The sequence below is a fragment of the Pezoporus wallicus genome, unplaced genomic scaffold, assembly GCF_028554395.1.
Source record: "Pezoporus wallicus isolate ANWC-B61680 ecotype Strahan unplaced genomic scaffold, APGP_CSIRO_Pwel_v1 contig_10514, whole genome shotgun sequence".
Taxonomy (NCBI): domain Eukaryota; kingdom Metazoa; phylum Chordata; class Aves; order Psittaciformes; family Psittacidae; genus Pezoporus; species Pezoporus wallicus.
Genome location: NW_026637640.1, coordinates 470,011 through 482,600, shown reverse-complemented (window position 1 = coordinate 482,600; position 12,590 = coordinate 470,011). Strand labels below are relative to the sequence as shown.

Here is a 12,590-nt window from a genome sequence, read left to right as displayed (position 1 = left end):
TGCGGGCCCGACTGCTCCGCTCGGGGCCGAACTCAACTGTGGGCAGGAGCCAGCCCCGCGCAGGGCACCCTGGGATACGCCCGACGCCGTCACGCACGGCGCGCCCCTGACGCCCCGGCGGGCACGGACTGCGCCTGCGCGGTGCGGCCTCTGCGGGGAGCGCCTGCGCACTGCGCGCGGCGGGCAATGGCGGCGGTGGCCGCGCTGTGGGGAGCGGACGGGCGCCGGCCCCCGGGGCCCATGGCCGGAGCTCCCCGCCCGTCAGCGGCTCCGCGGGCGCCTCTCGGCGCGCGGTGCTTCTGAGTGTGCGGGGTCTGGGCTTGGAACCGCGGCCACAACCGATGGGTCCTGGCGGGGCTGCAGGGACAGGCCAAGGGGAATGGCTTGAACCTGCCCGAGGGGAGGCCGAGATGAGCTCTGAGGGTGCTGAGGCGCTGGCACACCGTTAAGTTAAATAAAACCAACACAAAAGTCCATGAGGAGGTGAGTTAATTGCCCCCAAACCACCAGTACGAAATAGATTTCTCCTGTAACACAATGAACATGGCATCAAGTACGTAAATACCCTTAAATAAAGCAACTTTATTCAACCAAATCCAAGATACTTCCAAAATTGATGCCTTCACATTGGCTTACAGAATTATTTTGCTATTTATCCCTTACATATTGCTTAGAAAAAAAAAATCACTTTGAAATTTTAATTTAAAAAGTATTTTGTTGGAAAAAAACCCAAACTGGAAGTTGAGAATCCCATTGTTTTCAATCAGCCTTCTCTATTTCTCCAACAAACCGAACCGGAGTAGCGAGAAGTGACACCAACACCTTGCTCAACCTTAAGAGGCTTGAGAAGCGTGGCTTGCAAGCGATACGGACAAGAGTGACATTAGGAGCCACATCCACTGACCCCGCAGGGTTTCAGGACCCTCCAGTTCTCCCCCTGCCTGCTCTAAGCTGAGCAAAACGACTCCGAGTTCTCTATTTCAGTGAAGTTGAAACAATTGTGAAGGTTTTGGCCCAGGGGCCTCAAGGCTCAGCCCCCGGCTGGAAGCGGAGGGCACACACCGCGGTACAGGAGGGGCTGGAGAGGGTGAGCGCGTGAGGAGCTCGCGCCCATGGCCAGGCCACGGTCCAGGGCTGTATGTGGAAAGCGTCATCTTGTACTCCATAGAAAAATGGTTCCCAGCCAAAAGTCTCTTCCAAGTCAACAGATGGGTTCGTGGATGGTCTTCAAGATCCAAATAACCTAGCGGATGGGACAGAAAAGAAAGAGGAGATGAGAACCAGCTACAACTGAACTAAACTGAACTACTGGGACTAAAACCTGTTGAGAGGCTCTTCTCAAGGCTGATTCCATGCTATTACTTGGTGGGTTCACCTCCACCCTCCCCAAATGAAAACCTTCCCAAAACGCTGACCTAAATGGTGTTTTACCTAAGCAACGCCCAACAAAGAGCGCTGTATCTAAGGCTAAATGACTTCCATGCTGCAGAGGTTTTCATGCACTAGCAGAAAGCTGTGAGGTCAACTGCCACCTCTTTAATGAGTGAAATAAATGAAATGAAAAGGAATTACGGAACAATAGAGTGGCAGAGAAAGAGATCCAAAGAGACATCTATACGCAAGAAAAATCTAGCACATAGGACTTCCTCCAAACAAATGGCACAATGCTGCATGGCGTTACTTACACAATCATACAGAACATCATGAAGATATTCCAGAGGGCAATGAAGATTCGAAAATACCTGAGACTCAGCAGGAACTCTCTGATGTTGTCACCTAAAAATCAAGAGTGACAAATACCTGAGACACTGCCAAGTCCTGTGTTCAACACCACCTGAAAAGCATCAGCAATCCCAGCGCAAGGTCAGGCAAACAAAGACCTGGAAGCTGGAAGCTTTGTATTGATGATCTGTGCTCTGTTCAGTGCATCCCTGTAAGGGCATGTGGCAAAAGGAACACAAAGTGACAAAATGGGGTTATGCTACAAAGGGATGCTAGCCCTTTGCTGGAGTTTACAGCCTTCCTGCGACTTCTGACACCAAAACCCAGAAATGGGGCTGCCTCTGTGGCACAACAATGCAAACAGAAATGTGTAATTTGTACATTTCCTCTCCAGTCCCCAGGCTGGGATCAACACGTTTGTATGGAAGCATTGCCAAGGAAAAATGTCGGCTGTTGTTTAATAAACCAGGCACTCCAGGCCCCGAGGAATTCGCATCCGAGGAAAACGAGGTTAAACTTGGCCTTTAGCGCCTCGAAAACGTTGGGATCATGGATTCCCTTCGGGAAACGCCCGCTCCTGTACGCAGCCAGCGCTGGCGAGGGAGGCGGCGCCGAAGCGGGAGGAGGACACCCAGGCCCCTCGCCCGCGTCCCCTCCGTTACCGGTCGTGGGTTCCCTCGCCTCCTCGCCGAACCCCTCCGTGTCCCTCTTCCTCCTGCAGAGAGAAGCGCCGGTGTGAGGCAGGCTGACAGCCCCCCCTCCCCGCCACCTCCCTGCCCTATTCCCTCCCTCTGCGCTCACAGCCTGAAGTTGAGCACGGCCCCGGCGTTCACCAGCAGCGTCCTAAGGGAGAGACAGAGACCGAGCGTCAGGCGCGGCCCAAGCGGGCCCAGCCCGGCCGCGCCCGGCCCCCCGCGCCCGGTACCCGCAGAGCAGCAGGTCCCCGATCATGGCGGCAGCTCTGGCGGCGGAAGCGGAAGGGGCGGGCGCTGCCGCTCGGTGGAGGGGTGGCACCGGGGCGGAGGCTCCGCGTCCGGACACCGGCCGCCGGTGGCGGCGGGGAAGCGAGCGGCGCCTGGGCCTTGCACCGCAGCGCCGTTGGACGCGGGGCCATGGAGCTGGCGGCGGCCCTGCCGCTCGGGGAGCTGGCGGCCGCCTTCGCGGCGCTGCCCGTGTTCCCGCTCTTCGACACCGCGTACTTCATCGTCTCCGTCCTCTACCTCAAGTACGAGCCAGGTGAGCGCGGCGCCGAGCCCTTGGAGGCTCCCGGAGGAGCGGCAGCGGCCCCGTCCGTGAGGGCCGGGCCGGGGTGGGTGCCATGGGGCTGTAGGTGCGCGTTGCGGGGGGGGGGGGGCAGCTGCAGTGCTCCTGCCCTGCTTCCCTTGGGATAAACCTGACGTTTGGGGCATGAAGTATCCCCCCCAGCCGGGCCCTGGGTGTCAGGGCCTGGTGCTGCTGCTTCCGGGGTGCCCCGCGTGTCTCAATGTAAAGCAGAAACCTCCAAGAAGGAGTGAGTTTTGAGAATCAATCGTGCTTTTTATTTCATGCTGGATCCCAGCCGCATTGAGTTATGGAAGTTCAGTCACTTCTCTGCTGCTGCCCCAGGATTTAGCGTTACGGCCGTGTCCCGCTGCTTGGCTTCTCTATTTCTGGGGCAATACCTCCTATTTATATACAAGCAGGTTGTCAGTAAACCCTTGGGGTTTTTCCACCTGCCAGACCATGCTGTAACCTGAGCTTTTGCTTTCTGCCCTGCTGCAGCCCGGCTGTGCCTTGCTCTTTTCCAAATGCTGCCTTCTCCATGTGGTTTTGATAGCGTGTGCGCCCTTCAGGCTGGTTTCAGTGGTCTCAGTGTAACTGCCTGATGGCTGAGAGGAAAACCCCCAACAACACCCTTTGGTAGGGGTTTTAAATCCTCTGGTTGTGAGAGCTCTGTGCTGTACAATCCATATTCGGTTCTATTGACACTCCATGTGAACACAAGTGCTGGGTTTTCAAGGCCTGATCACTTAACGCCAGCGTGAAGTCCTGAAGGGACCAGTTAACAGGCAGCCCTTATGAAAACAGCTTTTACAGCTCTGTAAGCCCTGTAATCCGCTTGGACTGGGTAAAGCTGGGGTGTTGTTTTCACTAGATTCCTACAGTGCTTCATCCCACGGATCCTCTGCTGAAGATCGGTGTCAGGACAGCAATGGCCCTGTTCCTCCTTGGAGATAGCGTGGCCATGGAGCCAAAGAAAAACAAGTGTTACTAAATTAAGCCTACATGTTCCTATAGAACCAGCTTCATGTCATAGCTCTTGCAGCTGTCTTGTTTCCACTGTGTTTTCAGCTGGATCAAATGTCTTTGAGGATGGAAGAGTCCGAGCAGTCATAGTTTTAGCATATGCTGATTCGCATACTGCTAATTAAGGTCAGTAATGCTGACAGAACATTTTAGTGCTCTTTCTTTTAATTGCCTGTCACTGGCTTACTGAACAGAGCTTGGTGTCTGAAATGGTGCACGATGGACTCCAGAACAGTTTAAGGTGATGAAACAGTCTTACGGAACTGATGTTCCTGAGAGACTTCCTTGGAGAAGTACAGAGGTGGCTGAAAACAGAGGAATTAAATATCAATGGGAAAAGAACATAATGTACTGCCAAACAGTCACAGTTTAATATCTAGTTGTATTTTCAGAGGGTGTTTCCAAACTAGTACAGGAGCAGGGAAGAATCCTCAAATCCGCCTCTTTCAAATGAAGATTAAGAATTGCTGTTCTATTTTTACAGGTTATCTTATGAATGAAAGAGCTGAACAGGTTGCTCATGAATTCTAGAGGGCACCTAGGTTGAAGCAATGGAGAGAATGGTACTAGTTTCACCTTACTTTTAGACTGTACAAAGACATTGATTTCAAGGGGAAAATGTCCCTTCTGATTGCAGTAAGTAGCAGCAAATCCAGGAGATAAACTCTTAGTCAAATCATACACTTCCAATGACTCAGTTCACTTGAAACCTCATGGGGGGGGGGGGCTGCAAGCTGCAATCACATGTATCTCTTGCCAGTATCTGGTACTTGCTCAGGTTTCACCAAATACACATCTTTGTATTTTATTTTACAAGCCCTTTTCTTTTACTTAGTTTGTTGGAGAACATGCCCCACAAGCCTCCTTCTTAGGCGGCCTTGAAGTTTCTGCTTACTTGCTGGATCTACTTTCTCATTTAGCCTTTGCTTCACAGGAGCTGTGGAGATGTCTCGCAAGAGCCCTTTTGCCTCCTGGCTTTGTGCTATGCTCCACTGCTTTGGAAGCTACATTCTTGCTGATCTGTTACTTGGAGAATCACCTATTGATTACTTCAGTAACAACTCCAGTGTCATCCTGGCCACAGCAGTCTGGTGAGTCTCTGCACTCCACCTCATTTACTAAGCATGCGACGCTGTTGGCTGCGTTCAAACCCATCTGCTTGTGTGACACACGTGTATAACCTTCCTTGGATTAAGTGGGGAAAGAAGAGGTGGGGTGAGGGAGTCTTTTGAGTCTTTTGTATTCCTAGATCCAGTTTCCAGTTTTCTCTGACTGGCTGTCTACTGCTTCGATAATACAGGTTGGGTCCAGTCCAACCACTGGGCATTTCTATATATAGCTGCCGCAGAAGCAGCACGCACTACGGATACCACATTTAGTAGAGGAGTGGCACACACTGGAAATCTGGGGGCATTTTATTCATCACATTAGTGAAATGTGCACAAATTAACCACAGTTACTCCACGTTTCATTTCCTCACTGCATCTGGGTTGCATGACAGAACCAGCACTTCCTTCTCCCCAACATAATTCAGGCTAACACTACAGTACACCTCATCAATCCTCTCTGCACATCTCAAATCAGGACAAGCAAGTTGGTCCTCACATTCTTTGTGGTTTTGTTCCAGGTATTTGATATTCTTCTGTCCCATGAACCTCTTCTACAAGTGTGTCAGCTTTCTGCCAGTGAAGCTCATCTTTGTGGCAATGAAGGAGGTGGTCAGAGTTCGCAAGATCGCAGCTGGGGTCCACCACGCTCACCACCACTACCACCACGGCTGGTTCATTATGATGGCTATTGGATGGGTCAAAGGTGAAAGATGAGATGCTCTAAATGCACCCAGCCCTCCGGGGAGGGACAGGAGAATCTGTGAGTGAGGCTGAAGGTGACCACGTCACCCAGTGCTGGCCAGCAGCTAGTGGATGTGGTCAGCTGGCTTCCATCAATCATGTTCCCTAGAACACAGGTATTTAGTCATCCTTGCACAATGGTTGTCAGCTGAGTCATCATCTGACTTTATTGGAGGCATAAAGAACTGGAGTCACTATGAAATAAGGGGGTAGAATTCAGGAATTCCTTATTTTCTCATGTGCTTGACTGTCTGGCCTCACACGTATCTCTTCAGGGGGGTTCTATTATGTTGAACAGCCCAGTCAGTTTTCCTTTAGCTTGTGTTTGGAGCAAGCATTTGAGCATCAGTAAATGCAACAGAGGCAAATGCTTTTTTCATCAGGTAACACTTTATGGCACATCCAGAAAGCATTTGCCCTGCTCTGTTTAGGCTATCTTGGGAAGAATATCATTTGTTCCCTTTAGGTTGTCATCCCTTGGGGATCTAGAAAGACAGCAGAGCTCTCCTCTGCTGTGGCAGTTCTAGCTGTTCGTTTTCACTGTTTCACAGGTTCTGGTGTTGCTTTGATGTCTAACTTTGAGCAACTACTCCGTGGGGTCTGGAAGCCAGAAACAAATGAAATTCTTCGTATGTCCTTGTAAGTAGGTAGCCTGTAAATTCTCTTGTCAGCCTAAAAATGGCATTTAAAGAACCATTCAGGACTGGATGCAAACCTAGACAACTTATTTCTCTTGTAGCCCTACAAAGGCTAGTCTGTATGGTACAGTGCTCTTCACTCTGCAACAGACTCACTGGCTCCCTATCTCTGAAGCCAACCTCATCTTCTTTTTCACCATGTTCATGATAGTTTGCAAGGTAAGTTAACAGCAGGCCTACTGCAAACAAATCCACAGAACCAGAGAAAGGGTACACACTTCAACTGGGGGTGTCCACCTTCCCGAGCCACTACTGAAGGCATTGGCTGTACATATCAGGGGATTTGCTCAGGAAATTAAGAGTCTAAATTCTCCCTCCTATCAGAAGTATGGGAGAAAATCCTTGTGCTACAGCTGAGTCATGTAGCAGTAGGGACTTCTACCTGGTCTAAGTGGAATGCTCCTTCCTAGCTTATATTTCACAGCTGACGTATGTGATCTCTGAGGATTCACTTTTGCATGGCAGGTTTTCATGACGGCAACTCACTCTCACGCCTCACCTTTTGCTCCGGTGGAAAACTTCATCTGTCCAGTTTTCTTCGGCTCCGTTTCCAGTGGACACAGCAGTCACCATCACGATCATCATGGGGCCTCCCATGAGGTTTCCCATCCTCCGCCGCCTCCTGCTAAGTCAAAAGAAGAGCTAAATGAAGGCACAAGAAAACGGAAAGCCAAGAAAGCTGAATAAAGAAGCAACCACACAGTAAATAGGCCAGGAAAATTCTTCCAGAACTGAGTCTCAAAGCCACCTGTGACCTCCTTTATCCTCCAGTCCTTCTCTCTCAGACTCCAGGAGAGGTGGAAGCCAGGATACTGCCAGGCGGGTCCCTGAATTTCATTTGTGCTCTCTGTGCTGCTGCTGGTCTCTCTATTCTGATCACATTGTCGGGGATTCGTAGGTTTGGGCCAGGATGATCAGCGGGTGCCAGTTCTCAGGCTGTCAGCAGCTACGATGCAGCTCGTTCAACTGATGTAAAATCTTTCACTGTGTTTATTTATGAATGGAGGTGATGGTTAGTGCTCCCGCAACTCTTAAATCCCTTACAGTTTTCATTGACCTTTTTAATGTCTACCAAAAGAACAAACTGTTTAGGTGCAATCAATGTGGAAATTGGATTTTATACTCAATGAAATGCAATGAGTATCACATGAGCCTGATCTAATTTTCCCTAGCTCCCACCTCTGCCATATCTCCAATTAATATGACATTTCAGATGCGGTAAGGACACTGACTCTGGTGTCCTGGCCAAGCTCTGTTTCTCTCACTGAATTTCCCTCTGATAATGGATAGAACATTGTCACTTTCTTACCTAAGTCTGTGTTTGCAAGAGCTTTGAAGCTGTGAAATGCTCCGAGTGCTATGTACTGGTACTGTTAGTATTCTAAACTGTTATGTAGCGTTGCTGCATGTTGTTAAGTGTGTCCCACCTCAAACCTGATCATACTGAACTAAGCACATTTCCGGTTGGTTTGTAATCCTGTGGGATACAAGAAGGGTGTGTGAGTGTAAATAAGTATTTATTACTATTTATTTATAATTGCCAGGGCACCTAATTCATGGACCTGAATGTGGCTTTTTTAAAACGGTGCATCTTTCTGTAGAGAATTGGCTATTTCTAAGTGTGGTCCTAAGCCCACAGCCACACACTGGTTTGTGCCTGAAGCAGTGATTTTTGGTGTGCTCTTCACCCTTTATATCTTCTTAAGTGAAGATATATATATCTTCACTTAAGATACACCCTTTATATCTTATAAAGGCTGAAGAAGTGGATTCCACACCAGCTGACTGAAACTGCTTTAAAGGACTGATAGCTGGAGATGCAGATTACCCCTTGTAGGTCCATTTTGGCCAAACTACTGGTTTGTGAAAACAGCTTGTGCCCTCCCTTGTTCAGAGAGGAACCTGTCAGTTCTGCTTGGTGAATACTGCCTTTTAGACTAGTTTTAAGCTGTTCTTATCACCGATTTTGTTCTCGGAAGTGTCCTCATCCAAGGGCTGGGATCACTGCAGTGACAATAGCACGTGTGGGGACAGAGCACTGAGCTTTCAGTTAGGCAGCATGTGCCATCCCTAGCAATAGGCTTTGCTGCTGTCATTTTGCAACTGGGAATAGAAATAGGATTGAAGGGGTTGAAGAAAAGCAGGTTTGAGGTTTTTTGTGTCCCTGTTAAAATGGAAATTGATGGTTAATTAAAAAATCGAATAAAAATCCATACTGTATCCAACCAGCTGGAAGCCAGGACAAAGGCGAAATGATTCAATTCTGTTCTTTGATTTGTGGGGCTGCGCTTTGACAGTGCCTTAATTTTGTGAGTTTCCCTCCCCCTGTAGAAAACAGGAATTCCCCCTGACAACTGAACTGTCTGGTTCTGCTGGTCTGCTGAAACCTGATGGCTCACTGGCATGCACAAGACTAGAGCTGCTTTATGAGATGTCCAATGAAGAGGAATTCTGTTTTATAAAAGCTGCCAACTAATAAAACTTGTGAAGTGACTCTGATTGTGCACTGGCACTTGAGGAAACATTCTACAGGGCTCCTTTACCTGTACATACACTTCTTCCTTAAGACTCTGCTCCAATCAGAATGAAATGGTAGCTTGCCATTTCCTAAAGGGATGAAGTAATTCTCTTCTATGGCACAGAGATGGGAGTGATGAGGCAAACGTGCCACAGTCAATCTACCTGGCTCACTAGATGAGGATCTGCAAAGGGCTGTTTATCTTCTGAGGCTCTCACTTGTCTCCTCCCAGATCGAACTCTTTTCAGATGCTTATTAATACTCCTTAATTGATCAGAACAGTTGAGAACAGAAGTTGCATTGGAGCGTGGGGCTTAAAGCCTTTGTATGACCCAATTGATGGAAAAGTTCAGTGGAAGCCTTATACACAAAATAAATCCAGGAAAAAAAGGCATAAGAATGTTCCATGTGGTTTGACCATTCTCCTCTCCAGTGTCATCAGCAAATGGTGCTCAGGACCTGGACAGGACAATAAACAAGCAGGCTGAGCAGAGGAGGTGTCCCAAGTGCTTTGAAAAAGCCTACAAGGTCTCAAGAGTTTCCTGCTGCGCAGAATGTTCCCAGCTCCAAATCCCAATGTAGTACAGGGCTTAGACTTCCATGGGACAGACGTCATTCCCTCCAAAGACGTTCTGATGTGATAACTTCTGATACTAACTCTAGTGAGAGGTAGCTAAATTTAGCACTAAGTTTAATCCTCAAAGAGGCCCTGGTTGCCTGATGGAAAAAGCAAAGTGTTGAACTTGATGCGCTCAGCATTTCTTGCTGACTGAAAGGTTTCCCTTTTCTGTTACATAGAGAGAGTCAAACGCAGTGTCCACAGCTTTCCCATCGCTGCAGATCAGCTTCGCAGATAGGGAAAGCTCCACAGCCCTTACTGTGTTTGCGTGAAAAAAACCAAGCCCATAGGAGAAGTTTACAGAAAACATTAATTCTTCACAGTAAACGAACTGAAGTTAAAAAAAAGGAGGCCAAAGGGAAGAATTCCCATGTTAAAGAGCTTATGTGAGAAAGGGCAGAGCCAACACAATCCAGAGCCAAGCTAGAGCAACCGGTGCTCGTTTTCCCCTTTTCCTATTAATGGCAGGATGTACATTCTTCCACGTTTTGTCCAGAGTAACAAATTCTATAATCCAGATAAGCAGAAAGACCCAGAAAGGAAATGCTCCATCCCTGGCAGTGTTCAAGGCCAGGTTGGAGAGAGCCTTGGGTGACATGGTCTAGTGTGAGGCATCCCTGCCCATGGCAGGGGGTTGGAACTGGATGATCTTAAGGTCCTTTTCATCCCAACCCATTCTATGATGCTATGGTTGTTACCTTGGCCATCTCCTGAGCAATAGGGAACTTGTTCCTTTTAACACCTGCCAGGTGATCAGCTGCCAAACACGTGCACCTCCTTCCTGCAGCCTATTTCATGGCTGTATGATGCCTCAGAGATACAAAGCACTAGATTGGTGCCGAGAATATCAGTCCAAGTAGCACACAGGACACACAGAAGCGTAAAAAACTGCAGCTTTATGCATTTTGCAGCAGCACATCTTCGTTTGGGTCCTTCGCTGTAATTGTCTACAGTCCTTGTGCTGTTCTTTAATGGACCTAACTGGCTACTGCAAGACACAGAACAGGATTATATGGAAGGGAAGGCTGGAATAGCATGGCATGTCCTTCTTTAGATCCCCAGCTTTTTGCTGCAGCCAAGATTTTTTCTCAAGGTATTCTGGTTCTTTGCCAAAACAATGAGATCGGAAGAAATACCTATAAAAGATACTCTAGAAAGCTCCCAAAGGCATCTGGATTTAGTAGGAGCTTCTTCCATCTCTACTAGGAAGACAAAACAATGATAAGGGAAACTATCAGCAATGGAGAAAACAGGCTGTTGATGCCAAACACTCCATGCACAGCGGGCTGATATGTGCCTCTTTGGGATGCTTTTGCCACTGGCCCCAAGGAGATGTGTTGTGTCCATCCACTGTAAGGAAACACCAATTAAAGGGGTTTGGATGTCATCAGACACCAAGAGTGTGGTGCTTACTTCATAAACACCCACAAAATTGCCTCCCAGCTAAGAGTTTAATCCTGCTCTCATGTGGTCTGTAAAGGAGCAGCCTGTGAGCAAGCTGCTAGGGGCTGGTGGCTCATGGAACAGACAGTGAATAAACAAGTTCCCCATCATGCCAGAGCCTGCTCAGAGTCACAGCTGCTCCTCTCTTCACCTCTGCAATGGCATCTCTGACAAGAAGGAGATGCTGATAGTGCCAAGATCATCATTCATTAATATCTTTGGGTCTGGTCTCTCTTTCACACTTGTGCGTTTGCATCTTACACGTTATCCCTAGAAAAAGTACAATTTAGAGTATTTTCTATCATGATCCTTGTCTGCTTCCTTGTTGTTCCAAAAGAGAATTTGGGAAGGGAATTGTTTAGAGAGCTCCCGAATGTCACCTTTTAGGAAGAATCAGTGTCAGACAGTGATTTCATCTTAGCTTTAGGCTACAGGTACTCTCCAGCTGTGGAATGCAGGAAAACAGGTCTGATATGTTTAGAGGCTTGAGCATTTGTATAGCCGGAGGGAATGCAGAATGTCCCTGGAAAAGACTTGGTTGATTTTGTTTGGTTTGGATTTGCAAATTACACCAAGCTCCTCCAAACCAAGCTGCTGCTTTTCCAGCTACCCCAGCCCCCGGTGCTTCTCAATGGAGTCGGCAGATTCTGACTTTCCCAAAACAGACCTGCTAGTTGAGGACTTCTTGCCCCACCGCAAACCAAGTGCTTGACTCAGAGAGTGAGGTAATTTTCTATGCTTTGTTAGTGACAAGAATTGGTGTAATCAGCAACAACAACGGGTGGATGCAGTGTGAGGTGCAGAGAGCACATCACAGATTGCAGTGCCTTGAAGAACACTCTAGAAATCCATGACTTTAGAGCCCTAACGTTGGCTCAAAGGAGGTTTAGAATAATGTAGGCTAAACCCTAACGTAGGCTCTCTGTGATGTTTGTCTCTTAAGGTAAACTGCTGTCTCCCTGCCTGTTTGATTTATGACAGATTAGGACGTTGGTTAATCTCTTCTTATTTGGCTACATGACTGGAGATTAAGCATGTATTGTCTGCAAAAGGAGCCCATAAATGCAGATTACTAAGTTTTCTTTAATTATTCCTCTGTGTGCCAACGAGATACAGGGGGGATACAGAGAGAGACAGACACCAGCCTCTTAAATCTCATTTCATGAGAGCGAAACAAAAAAAACCCAGCAGCTGCTCTGCCGGATACTGGTTTTCTCTGAAATGCTCACTTCAGTTTCCTGTAAGGCAAAAAAAGCCACAGGAATAATAGATTATGGTCTCCTGTGAGAAAATGGGGAAGCAGAAAGCGGATCCGAGTGAATGAATCTGCTTGGCTGGTGGAGCACCATCTCTGTTTCCACAGGGTGTGAAGACAGCAGCATTTCTTATGGGAAAAGCTCTAGTGAACACGCACAGAAACACATCTCGAAACAAACTGAGAATAGCAATGTGCT

General features: G+C 48.1%; 2 protein-coding genes and 2 long non-coding RNA genes across 4 annotated transcripts in view; 2 read left to right on the top strand and 2 right to left on the bottom strand.

Moving 5' to 3' along the window:
- Positions 1–12,590, top strand: part of LOC130597872 (uncharacterized) — a 78,086-nt gene that overhangs the window by 32,195 nt on the left and 33,301 nt on the right. The gene's annotated exons all lie outside the window — the stretch shown is intronic.
- SMIM7 (small integral membrane protein 7) lies at positions 563–2,778 on the bottom strand. The gene is made up of 5 exons (XM_057406785.1): positions 2,648–2,778; positions 2,524–2,565; positions 2,385–2,437; positions 1,686–1,776; positions 563–1,243 (listed from the first exon to the last, which is right to left on the bottom strand). Exons 1-5 carry the CDS (start codon positions 2,671–2,673, stop codon positions 1,228–1,230), a joined length of 228 nt encoding a protein of 75 aa, XP_057262768.1. The 5' UTR covers positions 2,674–2,778; the 3' UTR covers positions 563–1,227.
- TMEM38A (transmembrane protein 38A) lies at positions 2,830–7,722 on the top strand. The gene is made up of 6 exons (XM_057406782.1): positions 2,830–2,958; positions 4,943–5,099; positions 5,636–5,820; positions 6,410–6,497; positions 6,598–6,715; positions 7,022–7,722. Exons 1-6 carry the CDS (start codon positions 2,835–2,837, stop codon positions 7,241–7,243), a joined length of 894 nt encoding a protein of 297 aa, XP_057262765.1. The 5' UTR covers positions 2,830–2,834; the 3' UTR covers positions 7,244–7,722.
- Positions 5,406–7,182, bottom strand: LOC130597871 (uncharacterized). The gene is made up of 2 exons (XR_008971871.1): positions 7,056–7,182; positions 5,406–5,853 (listed from the first exon to the last, which is right to left on the bottom strand). It is a non-coding gene; the product is annotated as an uncharacterized LOC130597871 (long non-coding RNA).